The 19,321-nt window shown below is 38.5% G+C and overlaps 1 protein-coding gene across 2 annotated transcripts in view; it reads right to left on the reverse strand.

The window, feature by feature from the left end:
* Window positions 1–19,321, reverse strand: part of ADAMTS3 (ADAM metallopeptidase with thrombospondin type 1 motif 3) — a 293,136-nt gene that overhangs the window by 143,148 nt on the left and 130,667 nt on the right. Inside the window, exons 1-2 of one of the 2 annotated variants that reach the window (XM_032633549.1) lie at window positions 13,415–13,533; window positions 9,433–9,589 (exon numbers count right to left, since the gene is read on the reverse strand). In XM_032633549.1, the coding sequence (XP_032489440.1) occupies window positions 9,433–9,583 (151 nt within the window). In that variant the 5' untranslated portion in view covers window positions 9,584–9,589; window positions 13,415–13,533. Of the gene's footprint in view, window positions 1–9,432; window positions 9,590–13,414; window positions 13,534–19,321 lie in introns of those variants that run through there. The other variant, XM_032633548.1, reaches the window with a different exon arrangement.

A 19,321-nucleotide genomic window follows, 5' to 3' on the forward strand; every position in this document is an offset into this window, starting at 1 on the left:
ATTTGTGTTTTCCTCCTATGAGAAAAAGTCCTGACCATTGTCAGTCTTAATCATGAGGCTGGAGTAGTGAGGAAAAAGCGTTTAATTAGAGGAAGAAAAAGGCAGCCTTGGCCCTTTTGATCTTGGACTGCTTTTGGGATGAGGAGACAGTGATCCGCATTTCTTCCCAGTTCCCCTTTGAGGCAAAGTCTCAAGAGAAGGGACACGGTGCTAAAACATACAGATCTCTGAGGACCTCCAAGGGCCAAAGCCTGTCTTCCTGCTCTATTCTGGGGACTCTGGAAGGAGAACACTGCATTTGCTAGCACATCGATCCAGTTGCAGCCAAGGAAGCCACGAGTCCCCTTGGTTCAGGGGCTGTAAGAACAGCAGTATCTGACCTTCCTGGGGAGCCTAAGAGGGTTGCTGAACCAGCATCAGTGAGGTCCCACAACAGAAGCTGCAGGCAGATCACGTGGGCTGGGGAAATAGGAGCCCTAGCCAGAACTCAGGGTGGTCTGCTGCACCCATGAGAGCAGACTGGAGTCAAGCTGAGAAGGGCCAGCAGTGAACGCCAGTGGAGCTAGCAGCAGCCAGGCCGACAAGGACTATCACCCCAGTGAGGCCCACTCAGCCAGCCAAAGAAGCCCACAAACTGGCTAACATATAAAAAACTTCTGTACTAAATCAAAATGTGATGCGTTTCACATTTAGGATATCTGGGCTTTTTTTGTCTTCTGGTTTTTTTTTTTTCTCCTCTGTGAATATTTGTAAAGAATTAATATGTGCTACAAAGTCACCATTTCTATTAATAAAAGGAAGGTCCAGTTTCATAATTCCTACTACTGAAAGTAAATTCTTGGCTTCCCATTTCCTTAATTTGTATTCAGGATACAAAACTTGAATAATTCAGATTACTTGAGTTGCTTTATCAAAGTTGTCATAAGGTCACAAAAGGAAGAAACAGAGATGAGTGACATGCTTGTGGATACTGTGAGTTGAAGTCTGAGTCTCATTATAACTGGGGCCATATAACTAGGAAAGATGAAAAGTCCAAAAAGGTTGGGATTTTACTTAAGGATGAAAATCTGGGTGGTTAATGTAATAGTGATTTTGTCCAACATCAAAGCTTATAGATCTCAACTCTATAAAAATAATCTTAATGTATACCATAAATGTTCATTAATAATTTGTAGAAGTCTGAGATAACAGGATGTTAGAATATGTCTTCCATAAATTTAAGAGGAAGAGAACTAGTGAGCGATAGTGTCTTTAAAATGCCCAGTGGAACTCAGATGATAGCAACCCTATAACAACTACATATGCTTCTGCTGACTTTTCAAATGTTGGCTCATCACAGATGAGAGAGGGATGTTGAAGAGACAAAAACAACATATCTAACCTGATTAAATTAATTGTATCTCTTTTAAACATAAATAGGGAGGTGCATCTACTACACCTAGCAGTGATTTCCTTAGGACTTCCCACTAGACTTTGAAAGCTAAGCCCAGCATTAGAGAATGAGGAAGGACAACGTTTATTTGCATCAAATTGCTATACTGACTTTATCTACAAATGTCATCCAAAACTGGGAATGTAGAAACTTAAAAGCTGTTCTAATATTTTAATTTCTTGTTACTAAAAGGCTGTTCAGTGACATTTTATTCGTACGGAGCACAGGACATAAAAAGAATCTGCTTTTTCACTCATTTGTCTCACCAAAAGGGGCTTAGACATTGCTTTTATCCCCTTAGTACGTGGGGTAAGTCCTGATAAAATGGAAAATGTGAAAACAAAACCTGCCAATGTGCTGAAACAGAGGACTGAATTTAGAACGCAAAACGTTTTAGTACCACACAGACTTCATTCTTAACATTTAAAGAGCACACAGAAATCTATAAAGCACACTCAAGAGAAATGAGCCTTGAACTTTGGCTTATACTCAGGTATTGCCTAAAAAAACTTCTTTTGGACAAGAATATACACAAAATCTTAGGATGCTTGGTATTACTAATCAGAGCTCTGAAATAATGAACAAAGATCTCAGCACAGAATCAAAGAACAAGTTAATGTGGAACGGCATATAAGTGGTTAAAATAGTTGTGAATGATGAGCAGAAAACAAAAAAATGGAAAAACAATTTGAATCAATGCCTCTTGTCCAAGATTTTTTTCCAGATATTTAGTAAGGTACTGTAAAGTGATCTAAGAATATGCTGTATATAACTATATATCTGCAGTAAACCCTATAGTATATATATATATATTATATATTAAACTTAGGGTAATGGCTCCAATCATTCCTAAAATAAATCTTTCCATCATATACAAAGTCCCAAGTTCAAGAACTTCCATTAAGGATTTTTAAATTTACATACTCAGACCAGATGAATCACAGCTGAAAACTGGAATAAAATTTCTGGTGTCTAGAAAGAACAAAACCAAGTATTCAGCTCCCCTTGCAGAATCATGCATTAAAGGAGCATTTATTTTGGTCTGAGTGTAGCCCTCACATTTTAATTCATAGTCCCCATAATCTAATCTCAAACAATTTTCAAATAAAAATATTATTTCTGTGCTACACTTATTTTTTCCCATTGTCCCATTTCTCTACGTCATCTACCTGAAAGATTCCCCACATCGAGACAGGGATAAAAAGATCCTATAAAGAAAGAGAGGACTGAGAATAACACACCTGAATACTCTGCAGGGATGCAAGGGCCCCTGCACACATAAACAAAAATTGTTTGCAGAATACCAAATGAAGATGATCGGAAGCAAACAGCATTGATCCTCATAAATAAATTTTATATTTGAAGTTAATGACTCATGATTTAGCAGGAAAAAGAAAACAATGACAATGATGAAGCAAAAGATTACTTAACCTCCAGAAATATTCTTACACAAATGCTTCCTACCCATTTACTAACGTGAAAGTTTATAAATTGTACATGTAAAGAAAATAAGCACAGGCTTTAAAATGGGTTTAAACAGGAATACTTGGCATGTGCAGAGTCAAAACATACTTAATATTTTACTAAAAATAGGGTCTATCCCTCATAAGCAAATGCAGTTGAAATGAATGAAACCAAACATTAAAAGTATATTTTGAGGGCTTCCCTGGTGGCTCAGGGGTTAAGAATCCGCCTGCCAGTTTAGGGAACGCGGGTTCGAGCCCTGGTCTGGGAAGATCCCACAAGCCGCGGAGCAACTAAGCCCGTGCACCAAAACTACCAAGCCTGCGCGCTCTGGAGCCCGTGAGCCACAACTACTGAGCCCACGTGCTACAACTACTGAAGCCCACGCGCCTAGAGCCCATGCTCCACAACAAGAGAAGCCACTGCAATGAGAAACCCGTGTACCACAAGGAAGAGTAGCCCCTGCTCGCCACAACTAGAGAAAGCCCGCGCGCAACAATCCAACGCAGCCAACAAAGAAAAAAAGCATATTTTGATAATAGGATATATTTTATATTCAGAAAGAGCAAATGCATTTTAAATACTAACAAAGGTTTTTCTTGGTATGAACTGCTCTTTCATAATTCAATAATTGATATAGTTACTTCTGAGAGGCAATCATTTAATTAAAAAATCAATATTTGGTCTAAGTTACCTGAATTAGCTTCATACCCTAAGATAAATTAACTGCTTTCAATTTCACTCCAATCACACAGACACTATATCTGAAACCTTACAATTCTCTTTCTCCATTAATGCCACATCAATAACTAAATAGTAATCCAGCAACTCTGAATTCTCAATACCATTTGTGTATTTCCATATTCAATACCTTATTAGAAAAAATACGGAGTTACATTTTGTAACACTTTAATCCTGGTCTGTATAAATGCTCCTTTCATTGTACCTATTCATGAAGAAATAGAATAGGCCCAGGAAGACATGTTAGTAAGGGGAATATTATCTTTCATGTTTCACATCTGAAAGCTCCTTTAATCTTCACTCTGCTTCCTGATTACTTTATATAATAATTCAACTGCCTTCTTCTGTCAATAATTATTATAAATACCTAGATGACAAAACATACAAAACCAACCTGAAAAGGAATTCCATAAATACAAGATTAGTATTTCCGCGTGAATCCAATGGGAGTAGCCTTGACAAATAGCTGAAATTTAGATTATATTATAAACTAATCTGTGCTTCTGTGAAAAATTTATCATTTAACATCTATCTAAAAGAATGTTTGCTATTGACAGACCTTAATGATTTAGTAGTATTATGTGTCTTGCTTCATTTAATAAGAAAACATCTGCTAACATTAATTTTTCACGTTTGATTTTTTTTTTCTTTTGGTGGGTTACAATGTCCACCAATGTTTCTCTTTGATTAGGGTATAAGTCATGAGAACTTCCAAATACAAAGGACTATAGCACCTACTCATGTGCCTACAGATCAAGGAAGGGCTCTGTGCCTAGGAAGTTCCTAGCGTCACTAAAATAAGGAATAGTCTTCCCATTATTCTAGTTCTTGTTTCATAGTTTCATTCCCTGGCAACCAGGAGCAACTCCCAAATCATTTCTGACTTGTACATGTTTCCCACCTGGGACAAAGACACTCCTTCACAGCGCCATGACAACCACACCAGCAACACAAGCACTTGGGTTCATGCAGGAAAATGAAAATCCTGAAAGGAAGCCAGGAGATAAAGGCTTACTATTCCTTGTTTCCCACTGGTAGGAAGTAATTACAAAAATTACTTTAACACAAAGCTTCTGGTGAATGAATAGTTTGTAATTTGAGGGGAGAAGCCTAAGGGCCCAGGGATTAAGAAAAAAATATGAAAAGCTGAATGATGTCATACAAGTACAGTCCCCCTCCCACCCCCAGAAAATAGACTGCCTAAAGCATACTTCTTATTGATGACAATGGAGACATTCTTAAGAGATGATCAGAAGTACATTTTGTTTTTTATCTGAGTTTAGACCGATGACTGATTTAAACAGTGGAGGTGAACTTTATGACCCTTTGATAGTTTATTAGCCATGTCGTTACCAAATAAAATTTCAAATCAGTAAAATATAAAATAATTTTGTACAAACTAAAGATGCCAAGAATGAATGTGATCTCCATACTCCCAAAGCAGAAATCAGAAAAAGAAGTAAATTCAACTCTCACCTAAAATGAAGTAGACAAATTTCTTTATCATAAGCATGCCAAGTTTATATTTGTTGTAAATGAAAAGGATGGTATTCTTTGCCAGAACCTGGCTGCACTATGTGTTGTGAATACCTGCCAGTTCTGCACTGGAAGAGATTATTTATATTGCCAAATGTAAAATTGCTTTAGGTGTTATTCTTAAAAGAGTAATTCTACAGCAGAGTGCCCTATTTATGATTTTACAAGTTCAATATATTTTAAAACACTATTCATATTTTTCCTCATTTGAAAAATAATATAAATTCCTTAAGGGTCAAGGAAAGAAAATCTGTGCCATATTTGGGAATGGTTGAGGGATTTTGTTTTTGTTGTTGTTGGATTGTACCATATAATATATTGTCTCAACAGATTCACAGCTTTGAATTTTATTGGAAAATTAAATAAATATTCTTAAAGATAAGGAATCAAAATACAGCTTTGCATTTAGTCAAGTGGAATAACTTAGGGCCCTTGAGTATGGTAGAAGCATAATTTTTGTCTTATTTTTATTTTGTTGTTTTTTTAAGGACATAATGTCTTCTCTTCTATAGTGATAGGTAGCAAACATCTTTCATGGGCTCCCAAACCTGTGCAGTGTTCATTTTCTGATTCTCACTGATACAGATTTTGGAATGAGAGAGTTAAAGGGCAAGCAGAGACATTCTAAGCCTCCATGAGCCAACATCTGCCACCTGACTCCCAAGATAACCTCTACCCATTCCTACTACAACAGGCATATAAAGACACTCATGCAATGACTCTGGGACATGGTTATGAAAATACACTATGAGTTTTTTTAGTTCACTTACTATCCCAATGGATCCTTGAATGTAATATATCCAAAAGTTAGCCACTTGTCATCCTTCATCAAGCCTATTTCTACTTCTCATTTGAAACACCTGAGTTCTGGAAAGAGAATTCTCTAGTCTTCCAGATTAGGATTCTGAGTCATCCTTGATCTCTCTCTCTCTCTCTACCCCCATCTACTCTATCGAATAACCCCATCAGTTTTACTTCAATCTCAACCCAGTTTGGCTCCTTCTCTCCTTCTCACTACTACTCACCTAGTTCAGGTAATAATTTGTTTTAATTTAGAACACTTGCAACAAATTACAGACCTCAAATGCATGGCAGTTCTGAGCTGATAAAATGACAAAGCAAGAAATGTGGCCAGGCAATCAGTGTGACAACTAGCAAAACATTGGGTTGGCCAAAAAGTTCATTTGGGTTTTTCCATGATATTACAACAGCAGAGTATTTACTTACAGGGACCCTACTGATAGAAGTGCCTTGCTTATGATTAAAACTCCTCCTGACTTACTGTTAGAGAAATTTATGAAGCCCATGGCCCTCAAATACATCTCTTTCTAACAAAGTCTTACGTATTTTATTCCTCTTCTTATAACTCATTGAAGAGAGACCTCATGTCTCCTAAAATAACATCCTATACTGATCCAGATTATATTAGAAATCAATATACCTTTCTAATACCTTTCTAATCCTGGAATCTGTTTAATTTTACATTTTAGAATGATGGAAAACATTATAAAAATATATCCTTAATTTTCACTTGGAAAGTATTTAGGCCGTGAAAAAGCTTGGCTCTCAGTTCTATAACCAAGAAGTTAAAAGAAGAATTTAAACTTTATAGTATGGTACTTCGAGTTCTAAATTTGAATCTCTATTTAAGGTAGGAGGATATTTACACTTTTAAAATATATAGTTACATTTTAAGACTCTCAAAAGGAGGTAAATTGATATCACCAGCAACTCAGTTCAATCAGAACTGTATAAATAAGAAAATAAAAATTGTTAAGCTCATACAAAGATTTATCACAGAATATTCTAAGAGAACTGAATGGTTTTATTTTGGTTCCACTTTTAAGATAACTGAGAGTTAACAAAGGAACCCCTTTTGCTTTGACCCGTGACTGTTGAAAACCTTTCCAATATATATTACTCTAGGTTGTGACCTACCTCTACCATAAGGTAATCTTCTATTTGCAACTGAAAAACTCAGTCTTCAGAGTCTGCATTTTTTTAATTTCCTCATATAATCTGAGTATATTGATACTGATGCTACTGGAATTTATATTTTTAATAATTTCCTAAAATAATGTCCCAAAATATCTTAATTACATCCAATTCTTTTAAACATACATACCTTGACTCCTAATTTATTTCTCCTAATCTAGCATCTAAAAATGCAATAGGTATTAAACATAATATTTCTTGCAATTTTCTGATTTCAAGAAAAAAATTAATCTCTCCTCCTCTATAAATATCAGACTATTGGAAAGTACCAAGGGCTGATATTTATAGATACAGTTATCTTCAGGGACTGAAATGGAGCAATAGGGTACAGTTTGGTGAAACTGTAGTGTGACAGACGGAGCAAACAGGATGAGAGTCACAGACACTAATCTGGTTTCCAGTCCTCCAAGACCATTCCATACATGTGGGCTATGGTTTTCTAAAATATGTTTTGACCGTTGCCTCAAGAGATATTAGATATTGTTAATATATAACAACCAAGACTACAGAAAAAGTACTGTATCCAACTATCTATCTTTTGACATACCCAGTCTTCTGATTTAGAATAACATTTTTAAAATATGAAAATACTTATAAATGAGAATTAAAGGTAATGTATTCACAACACGAGGACAAGCAATGTCTAACTATTCAACTTTAACAAAACTCAACATGTAAATCTTTTGCAGAAGATAATTAATATCAATAATTAATAACAGGTAACATTGATTAGGCAACTTTTATTGCTGAGGGCTACATTCAGCAATCTGCATATATTAGTTCTAATACTTATTACAATTGCGCACTATATTTTTATTTATTTTTTGCACGATATATTTTTGTTTTCTATTCACAGATAAACGGAGGCTTAAAAACGTTAACTAGTAATCTAACAACTTGATATTGTAGAGCTATTGCTCACACATGTCTATCTAACTGCAAAGTGTATCCTCTTTCTATTACACCACAGTGACCCTCTGGGATAGGCACACATTTCACAGTACTGCATCTATTAATACACACCTGTTGTTTCAAACCAGAAATTTCTCAAAACACTGTCAGACCATGGTAATTTTAAATGTACTTTAAATTGTACTATTCCAATTAATACAACATATTAAGGGAAGCTGGTGGCTTCCCTTAAATCAGACTAATAACCAGGTAACAACTCTCAAAAGACATCATTAATCTAGAAGACAGATGGCTGCTAAATTAAGAAGATTATCTGTATCCCTGACATTTCCCTAGGGGAAATTTCCACTGCCTTCCATTCAGAAAGTTGGCCCGGCAAAAGAAAATACAGTTGACCCTTGAACAACAGGGGTTTGAACTGCCTTGGTCCACTTATACGTGTTTTTTTTCTAAAGTAAATATTACAGCACTACATGATCCGCTGATTCTCGGTTAGTTGAAGCCAGCATTGGTTGACTCTGTGGAGGTAGAAACTCTGATGCTGAGGACCCGCATATACGGCGGGCAGACTATAAATAATACACAGACTTTCCAGTGCAAGGAGGACTGACACTCCAACCCCAAAGTTGGTCAAGGGTCAACTGTACAGACTTTTTGAGATCTGGTTAAAAAAAACATGGATTCCCATAGTTCCTTTCTTCTCCATAAAGGGAACTTCTATACCCAACTTATAAAAACATCTCTTTAATACAAAGTTACTTTCAGATCTCATTAAAACCAAAATAGAAAACCTTCATGTGCCATAATTCACTTGACTTTGGTGGTTCAGCCTACCTTAAAATAAAATTCGACAGAATCATTCAACTCATTGTCTCTTCCATATTGTAAAAAGTTTTGCAAAATAGACAAAGTCAGATAGCATTCTTATTTTCAAATATATCTATCAGCTGGACTTAAAATATAATTCTTTGCCATGTCAATATATCTCATTTCAAAAGTTTTAAAGTAATATTAATAATGCATAATTTAGATACTTCTGGAAGACACAAATATTTTCAAATTTTAACACAAGCTAGAGAAAAGATCATTTTAATGTGAAAATTTAAAAGAAGTCATAAATAACAAATTGGGGGATACAATAATGCCCTGAAATAAAATAATACCTGTAACATATATTCCTCTTATGCATTTAAAAACAGGCAAGCCATATTTCATGATTTATAAACATAAACTTATTTCGCTACCTCCACATTTTATATAAGAGCACATGACAGTCACATTCTCTTAATTGATGGGAGAGTTGTTTTCAATATATGTTAGAATCACAGTTAATTATTATCAAAGACGCCTACCTCTGTAGTGGAAGTCTTGGGACATATCTATGGGAGCCCGTTCTACTGCTGATCTCTTGTAGACAACATGAATCCTTCCCTTTTCTTCCTCCATCTGCTTACCTCTTTCCAAGGGTTCAATGAAATACTCATCATTATCACCTTTTATCATTCCAGCCTAGAGAAAACATAAAATGTGTTAACGTTAAAGGAAATATCTATCATCTTTAGCTCACAAGTAGGTTTTTAAATGGCAAGAATATAATTTTTGAAAACTAATGGGTTTTCTTTCCACTTTTGGTTATAAATGTAAAATGGTTAAGCTACGATAAATATCAGTTATTCATATAAGACAGAAATTCATCTATGGTAGGAATAAAAAATTCATACAAGGTAGAATAAGAGCTTTATATAGGGTAAGAATAAGGAAATCATACAATCTATACATTTTATCAGACTAAAAGAAGTATATTTATATATTCTACTCAGTATCTTATCTCTAAAACAATCTTATGGGCACATAAATTCAAGAATCATCTCTGATTTCCCATAATAACCCATTGTGGAGCTTCTGTCCATGCATGTCAAGTATTTACATTTTCTGTAACTCATTTACATCTTCCTGCCATATCACTATGGTATAAGAGGAATGAGTTCCATGGGGCACTCACTACATCAAGTTATTTCTGTCCTTAGTTAGCCTAAGTTTCGTTGGAAACCCCACATTTCTAATATTTATTAATTTGAAGAACTAGCTCATTTGTCCCATATTAATCTAATTTCATGATTTTACATAATTTTTTCCTTGTCAAGTTTCATCCTTTTGCATGAAAAGGTTATCTTACATTCAGTTACTTCCTTCCACCTCTCTAGTGTTTCTTTCTGACACAGTTTCATCTTTGGTTTATTTACAAAACATCAGGACTATACTATTCAATACCATAGCTGAAGATAAATGATGGTTTTGTCTGAAATTTATTCTTCCTTAAGTATCGAGTCCACATTACAGTCAAATAGTTATAGTTCATATTCCTACTGTAAAGGTCATACACTAATATGTAGTATTAATTTGAACAGCAATACATTTATTTGAAAACAAAGTTGAAGAAATAATGTGGTAGTGTAGAATTGTAATTATTTTGAAAATATTTATCAGATCTAAGTCATATTTTTCTTCTGAGGCCCTTATTCTATAATTTCAAATATGAGGTCACTGGCTCATATGGACTATAGGCAAGGCTGGGGGGAATGGTTCCCACCCCTTCTACCCACTGGTCTAATGGCTCCACCCCTCCATGTCAAGCAGCACAGACATGAAAGGTAGGTAAACCTTGCCGAATAGCATTCGTTTTCAGCAAATATGCCTATGACTATGGCTTTTCTGTTGTAGTCAAGTCTGTCACCCCTTTCCAATTCTGTTTTCTCCCACTAGATATGCTCTATCCCCTCCTTTGCCTGTGTAAGCCTCATAGAGAATTCTTAGAAGCTATGGTGTCTCCACATGCCATTTCTACATCCAACTAGATGTTGTGCTCATACAAACAGCCTTTGAATTTACACCTTGTCTTACAAGGAAAGAGCACTACAGCTCTTTCACAGTGTTTAGCTTTTACCCTCTTGAACAAACTTCTAGCCTTCATTACAAAGAACATTGAGCTAGTGGGCATTCAGTAGTAATGCTGATCTTCCAGACACAACTCCAATATTTGGAGTTATTTTCTCATCTGATCAATTACTTTTCCCCTACTCTTGTACTGCAAAATGCAGTGTTTTCACAAGTGGCCTGATAAGATCTTTACCCTTCAGAGTTGTTTCTCCTGTCAATGGATTCATCTCCTCTACAATACAATTTCCAACATCTTTCTCATGCTTTTTAATTGTCATTTAAATCTCTTTAGCATTAGTGTCATATTCTTAAATCTCATTTTACCAGTAATTTCAACACCACTTTTTTGCCTTGCTCAGGCATAGATGGGTTAATAATGTTCATAAAACAGATTCAAACTAGGCACAAACACAGTAAACATATAACAAGTTAACTGTACCACGCCTAAGGCCGAAATGTCCAGCCTTATTACTAGCACCATCTGTTGGTGGGAGGCAGCGTTAACTGGCTTTGTCATGGAAACGTAGGTCTGTTGATGCATACCTAAGTTTACAGGTTGAAGTTTATCAGTATTCATCTTCATTGCAGTCTTTTCTTTGCCCCAGACCCATTCAGTCACAGTGTTCTCTAAAGTCTCTTACATTCTTTTCTCATCTTTCTATTTCCACTGCCACATCCTTAGTTACAGACCTCATCATTGCTTATTTGGATTACAGAAATTGCCTCCTATTGTGAGACTTTCCATAGATCATAATGATTCTCCCAGATGAGTGCCTAACCCTGGGTGGAAACAGGGTTACTGAAGCAGCCAGCAACCTCTGAACAATGGGCAATGGTTACCGGGGACATTTGAAAGTCATGGGGAAAAGCAGTAAGGATTAACCCACATGCCATTAAAAATCATTTCTACATACCTTCCATTGCAAACACTCAAATCTCAGGCCCCATGATGTTACTTCTCCACTAGATTACAGGTAAAATTTAACACAGCTAACCCTCCCCCTTAGAAGGCAACTGAAAATCTAAACCAGGTTGGGGCAATATCAATGGAAAGGCAAAAGCTGGGTCATATGACCACCAATAATTCTATGGACAGGAACTCTGAGAGCCTACCCTTTTATTCATCAATTTAAGCAAAGTTTAATGGGAAAAAAAACCCTTATCTAAAGCATTGTACTAGATACCACAGTAAAATTAAAAATTCTCAAAGACATGGTTCATTTACCCTCCAGTTGAGGGTAATCTAGTCAAATAAATAAAATATATGCCTAAAGGTATTCAGTGAGGTATGTTATGAAAAGTCTAGAAAGTAAGTGAGATGGCAGTTGAAAGTCAAATCAAGTGAGATTGTTTTCCCACAGGCCTGCTGCACAAGCAAACTGTCAATAGGAGATGTTGATTCTCCATCTGAAATTATCTAAAATCTATTTCAACTGAAATCTCCCTAGGGCCCATGGGAATTTCACTTTGGCCACTGCTGTTGTTCACACTGTCTCACATTTTCACATAGCATAGCAGCCAAAATTGCTTTTTCAAATTATCGTATTATTTTAGGCAAACTAGAATGTGGTGACAAATAGACTGAATATGTAATGGCTCAAAACATCAGGTGCTCCTTTCTTGCTCACATAAAAGCTCAGAACAGTTCTAGGTCAGCTGGGAGGGGGCTTTGCTCCACACAGCCATGCAGGGCTCGAGGCTGATGGTGGCTCAGCCATTTCAATACAAGCTGCCCAGTCAGAAAGGGAAACAGCAGGAGGAAGCACCCATGGGAGATTTTTATGAGCTGGCCCTGGTTCTCACCACTACCACTTACTTCCACGGGTAGTGTACAGTCACATGGCTGGCTCACAGCCAACTGCAAAGAGTGTCAGGAAATGGAATCTGGCTGTGTGCCCAGGGAGAAAAGACAAATGTTTTTTGATGAGCAGATGGCAGTCTCAACCTCAAATAAGATCATGTCACTCCTTTGCTGGAAACACTTCAGTTGCTTCTCACTGCACCTAAAACCACACTCCTCACCATGGCTTTCAAGGCCTGCATCATCCAGCCCTGCCTATGAACCCCAAGCACTGCCACTCTCCCATACTGACTCTGCCCCAGCATTTGGGGCCTTTGTTCAGTGTTGTTTTTCTTTTGATATTCCCAAGCTCTTTATAGCCTCAGGCTTTTGAAATGCTGTTGGTTCTACTTAGAAGGCTCCTCTCCTACCATTCCACACTTCCCTTAGCTGGCTAATTTTTATTCACCAGGTCTCAGCTTAAATGCTGCTTCCTTAGAAATGATTTTCTGACTTCCTCACCCCCATGTAGATTAAGTACCCCTATCTAAATGAGGATCCATCTTAGCCGCTCATTCTGACTCACGGCCCTTAACACAAATGCCAGGTTGTTTTACCTAAATGTTAACTTTATGATTCTCTGTCTCCCCTGTGGCAGTGTCAGCTCCTGGGGCGGACTTGTACCTCTTAATTCACCTTTGTCTCCTTCAGCACCAGCACAATGGCTGCACAAAATATGTCTTCAACACATTTTCTGATGAAAAATGACATAAATGAATGGTAAAAGGGAGGGGATGAAGAATTTTTAGAGACTTATGGTGGTCTTCAAAAGGTGGAAGGATTGCCGTACTGGCAATGTGAGAGGAGGCATTAGAAGTGAGACAGCTCAAGCTTGAGCAAAGGTTGTGAGGTGCGAAAGCCCAAGACGTGCTTGAGGACAGTGGGTAACCCGTTCATTCAGAGCAGAGTCTGTGCAGGGCAGTTCTGGGAAACAAGGTTATGGAGGCCTTGTGTCACCTCGTGTCTGAATTTCAATTTGTAGAATGGAGAACAACAACTAAGGTTGATCAGATGGACTAAAATGAAGTGGTGTTTAAAGACTTATCTGATGATTAAGTTCCAGAAGGAAGAAAGAACTAGGAAAAAAGCAAGCACGGGGCTAAAATCAAAGTTCAGGTGGCAGAAGTGGCAATGTGAACAGAAAAGGGGAAAGAGAAAGGAAAAAGGAATGAATTCAAGAGTGATGGTCTTCCCTGGTGGCTCAGTGGTTGAGAGTCCGCCTGCCGATGCAGGGGACGCGGGTTCGTGCCCCAGTCTGGGAGGATCCCACGTGCCGCGAAACGGCTGGGCCCGTGAGCCATGGCGGCTGAGCCTGCGCGTCCGGAGTCTGTGCTCCGCAACGAGAGAGGCCACAGCAGTGAGAGGCCTGCGTACGGCAAAAAAAAAAAAAAAAGAGAGAGAGAAAAGTAAAAAATAAATACTTGGTCGCCTGTTAAAATGTAAGCTCCTCTGCTCAAAACCTTCCAAGGGCTCCCCTTCCACGCAGATTAGTAATCAAAGTTCTTAGGATGGCCACTCTCAACACCACCACCTCCCGGGCCTCATCTCTTTACTCTTGCCCTTGCTGGTTCCACTTTAGCCACAGTGGGCTCCTTGCTGATCCGTGACACCCCAGGCACGTGCCCTCGTTAAGACCTTTGCATTGGAAAGGCACTTTCCACTTGCACTTTCCTTTCTTGGAATCTTCTTCCCCCAGAATTCCACATGCCTAACTCTTTCACCTCCTTTAGTCCTTGACTAAGTGAAGCACACCCTGATCACCCACCTGCTTCCCCCACCCAGCACCCCAAGCCCTCTTACCCTGCTCATCTTTTCCATTACACTCACTGCTTCTAACGTACTAAACAACCTAATCATTTATCATGTTCATTGCTCATTCTCAATCTCCCACCACTACCCTGCTGGTCAGGAATTATTTTCAGTCTGTTCTGCTCACTCTGTATCCCAAGTGCCTAAAACAGAGCCTGGCACAAACTAGATGCTCAATAAATATTTGTGGAATGACAAAATGAGAAGAAAAGGAAGAGAAGAAGATGCAATCCAAGATGACTCCTAAATTTTGAAGTTGGGTGACTAGGAAATTAATGCTTTTGTTCACAGAAACAGAAAGCTACAAGGGAAAGCTAATTGGAAAGGCAGGAAGAAGATTAGCTTACTAAGCATGTTCACTTGGGGTAGGGGTGAAAATGCCCAGCATGCAGTGGAGAGACGCAGAATTGTTTTTCAGAAAAACTGCCATAACCATAAATATATTGGAAATGGGATGCATATTCTCAGAAGCAATAGCTAAAACTGTTGGGAGAAAAGAACGAATAAGAGAAGTTCATAAAGAGATTTAAGGGAGGGCCAATAGCAAATCTTGGGAAATGATCACAGAACCTTAGAATATTACTGTATAGGAAATTCCTAAGATCTGAACTCGGAACCATGGCCTACCAGGCCCTACATGGCCTGACATTGCCTATTTTTCTGGCTTCTCCTAATGCTTTACACCTTGCTGTTTCTGCTCTAGTCACATGGTCCCCAGCCTCACTGGCACTATCCCCACCTATATAAATTAACTTCCCCTCCCCTCTCTATCCTAGATTTTTTCTTTTCAAGGCATTACCTACGTGATTGTCTGTTACCCTTTTGGAACGTAAACTTTACCAAGCACAGACTTTGTCAAATTCACTACTGTATCCCAGGGCCCAGAACAGTGCCTGGCTCAAAGCAGGTGCCTAATATTTGAGGGAGGGCGGGAGAGGAAATTAATGTAAGAAATGGCCAAATTGAAATAAAACATCTTAGAAGGAAACTGAAAAAGAATGGCAAGACATATGGGAGGGAAACAGAGTAGAGTGTTATAGGCATCAAAATAGGAGAGAGTTTCATCAAAGTAAAAGTAACTGCAGTGAAGATGACACAAAGAATGAAGACTGTGAGAAGAAAACTAGACAAACAAAAGTGTCTAATTAGAGTACAGTGGGGGCTGAAGAGATATTACAGTGAATTATGGAAAGAACAGGGGATAAAACCACACATCAGGGCTTCTCTGGTGGCGCAGTGGTTGAGAGTCCGCCTGCCGATGCAGGGGACACAGGTTCATATCCCAGTCTGGGAAGATCCCACATGCCGCGGAGCAGCTGGGCCCGTGAGCCATGGCCGCTGAGCCTGCGCGTCCGGAGCCTGTGCTCCGCAGCGGGAGAGGCCACAGCAGTGAGAGGCCCACGTACAGAAAAAAAAAAAAAAAAAAAAAAAAAAACCATACATCAATATATTCCAGATCCTAGACTACTCAGAGACATTATAGGTAGATTCTTCCACTGCTCTTCCCACCCCACCATATTGATTTTTCTCCCTCTGTAGCTACCCAAAATGGAGTGACTATTTAAAAAGTACTCTCCTGTTTATTTTACAATCTAAATGGCCATCAAAAGATAACTGGCTTAAAAGGATGGGCTGTTTGGGCTTCCCTGGTGACGCAGCGGTTGAGAGTCTGCCTGCCGATGCAGGGGACACGGGTTCGTGCTCCGGTCTGGGAGGATCCCACGTGCCGCGGAACGGCTGGGCCCGTGAGCCATGGCCGCTGAGCCTGCGCGCCCGGAGTCTGTGCTCCGCAACGGGAGAGGCCACAATAGTGAGAGGCCCGCGTACCGCCACATAAATAAATAAATAAACAAGACAAATGAATCTATATACAAAACAGAAACTGACTAATAGACATAGAAAATAGACTTATGGTTACCAAAGGGGAGAAGGAGGAAATGAGGGGCAAATTAGAAGTATGGATACAAACAGAAACAAACTACTATATGAAAATAGATAAGCAACAAGGATTTACTGTATAGCACAGGGAATTATATTCAATATCTTGTAATAACCTACTATGAAATATAATTTTAAAATAAATATATAACTGAATCACTTTGCTGTACACCTGAGACTAACACAATATTGTAAATCAGTGATACTTCAATTAAAGGAAAAAAAAGGTACTTAATGCTTTCAGACAAGACTGCCCCATGCAAAAAATCATCAGTACTAATAGTTAAGTAGTAAAGGCTCTTTTATCCACTAAGATATTCATTTAGGTAGTCATGCATTCAACAAACATTTTTGGAAGCTCAAAGACCATGCATTGTCATACCCTAATATTAAATAACTCACACTCCTGCTCTCAGGTCCTCACAATTTTATTTCACAAGATAAAATGTACTGACTTAAAAGAATAAAACCCAATATGTGTAAAATAAAAAAATCTCAGACTATGACATTCTAAGCATTGGTATTATTTACAATGCTGCCAGATATTTACAACTTTTAAATTATAACAGAAATATTTAGAAATACCACACACGAGATTATATATGGTCATAAAGGATTTTGTTTAAACAGATGCAATCATTTCTTATCTATCTCTAATGGTATTTAATTGATGTATGGTACCAAGACAATATTTCATAAATCCCCTTTATGACACAAAGTCCTCCACATTTACCATTCTGTGATATCATGTAACAATATAGGAAATACTTATGGTATTTCTCAAACTATTTTCCAAAATTTAAAGCAGATTAATTTTTAAAATACTTACTCTGTTTAGTACAGCATTAAGCACATTATATTAAACATATTTTATTATATTTTAATTAAATCTTCACACAATCTCTTTGACATCAATTTATAGGGGATATTTATAAAACTGTGATCTGTGCTAAAAAGCCAGCTGCATAATTTCCCTCTCATCTGGTCAACTCTTCCAGCTACATCATTCAGCTCAAACACTGCCAAGAATCCAGAATTAAGCCAAATAGCTTCTGAGCATGGAAACAGCTATCAAAAAAGGCCACCCCCCTTAGTCAGTAGGAGAGGTCCTTTCAGCCATATTTGACATCCAGTTCTACTAAACCAGGTTAGATGGTCTCCTAATCCTCATCAGAATGCAAATGGGAAACAAGAGAATGGGTGTGGGGTCCAAGGAGTTTCAGATGAGATAATGTCTATGAACACCCTTTGTAAACCATAAAGCCCTACCACAAATGTGAAACTCTAGTCTTTATATGTTGACAATAATAAACAGCAGTCACTAAGAAAAGACTAAACTGTGTTCAATTTGGTTTAAAATGAAAATCAATATAAAAGACATTTTAAAAAGTTTCAAAAGATTTACTAAGGTTTTTTGAAAATTCTGTGCCAGATATTCTAAAAACCTTATGCTATGGAAACATTCTATTTTTACTTGTGACACCTAAATGTTGTTTTACTGCAATGATTCTCAAATCTATTAAGGAAGGAAAGGAGAGCCAGCGAGCTTTTTTTTAGAATGCCAGGAAATATGTATCAAATAATGTGATACATAATTGAAGCTGAAGCTAACTGAATATCCATTATTTTGTATTAAATTAGTTACAATCTTATACTAGGTCATAACATAGAAAAGTAGTAATAAGTTTTAAATGTCTAGTTTAAGTTTTAATTAAACTAATTTAATTAAACTTAGTTTAGTTTTAAATGTCTAGAGGAACATTGAGAAAATTTTATATTATGTTGTGTATGTATGTGAGAGAGGATACATGTAAATGTAATATTCAAGAAAGACTATCATATACTGTAGTGGTACAGCAACCCCATCTTAGCTCACTAAGGTTCATAAAAACACATTTTGAGGCTTCCGGGAAGATGGCGGAAGAGTAAGACACGGAGATCACCTTCCTCCCCACAGATACACCAGAAATACATCTACACGTGGAACAACTCCTACAGAACACCTACTGAATGCTGGCAGAAGACCTCAGACCTCCCAAAAGGCAAGAAACCCCCCACGTACCTGGGTAGGGCAAAAGAAAAAAGAATAAACAGAGACAAAAGGATAGGGACAGGACCTGCACCAGTGGGAGGGAGCTGTGAAGGAGGAAAGGTTTCCACACACTAGAAGCCCCTTCGCGGGCAGAGACTGCGGGTGGCGGAGGGGGTAAGCTTCGGGGCCGCGGAGGAGAGCACAGCAACAGGGGTGCGGGGGGGGGGGCAAAGCAGGGAGACTGCCGCACAGAGGATCAGTGCCGACCGGCCCTCACCAGGCCGAGAGGCTTGTCTGCTCACCCGCCGGGGTGGGCAGGGCTGGGAGTTGAGACTCGGGCTTCGGTCAGAGGGCCGGGAGAGGACTGGGGTTGGCGGCGTGAACACAGCCTGCATGGGGATCGTACGCCACCGCTAGCCGGAAGGGAGTCCGGGGAAAAGTCTGGACCTGCCGAAGAGGCAAGAGACTTTTTCTTCCCTCTTTGTTTCCTGGTGCATGAGGAGAGGGAATTAAAGGCGCTGCTTAAAGGAGCTCCAGAGACGGGCGCGAGCCGCAGCTAAAAGCACGGACCCCAGAGACGGGCATGAGACGCTAAGGCTGCTGCCGCCGCCACCAAGAAGCCTGTGTGCGAGCACAGGTCACGCTCCACACCCCTATTCCGGGGAGCCTGTGCAGCCCGCCACTG

This window comes from Phocoena sinus, chromosome 5, assembly GCF_008692025.1.
Source record: "Phocoena sinus isolate mPhoSin1 chromosome 5, mPhoSin1.pri, whole genome shotgun sequence".
Lineage (NCBI taxonomy): Eukaryota > Metazoa > Chordata > Mammalia > Artiodactyla > Phocoenidae > Phocoena > Phocoena sinus.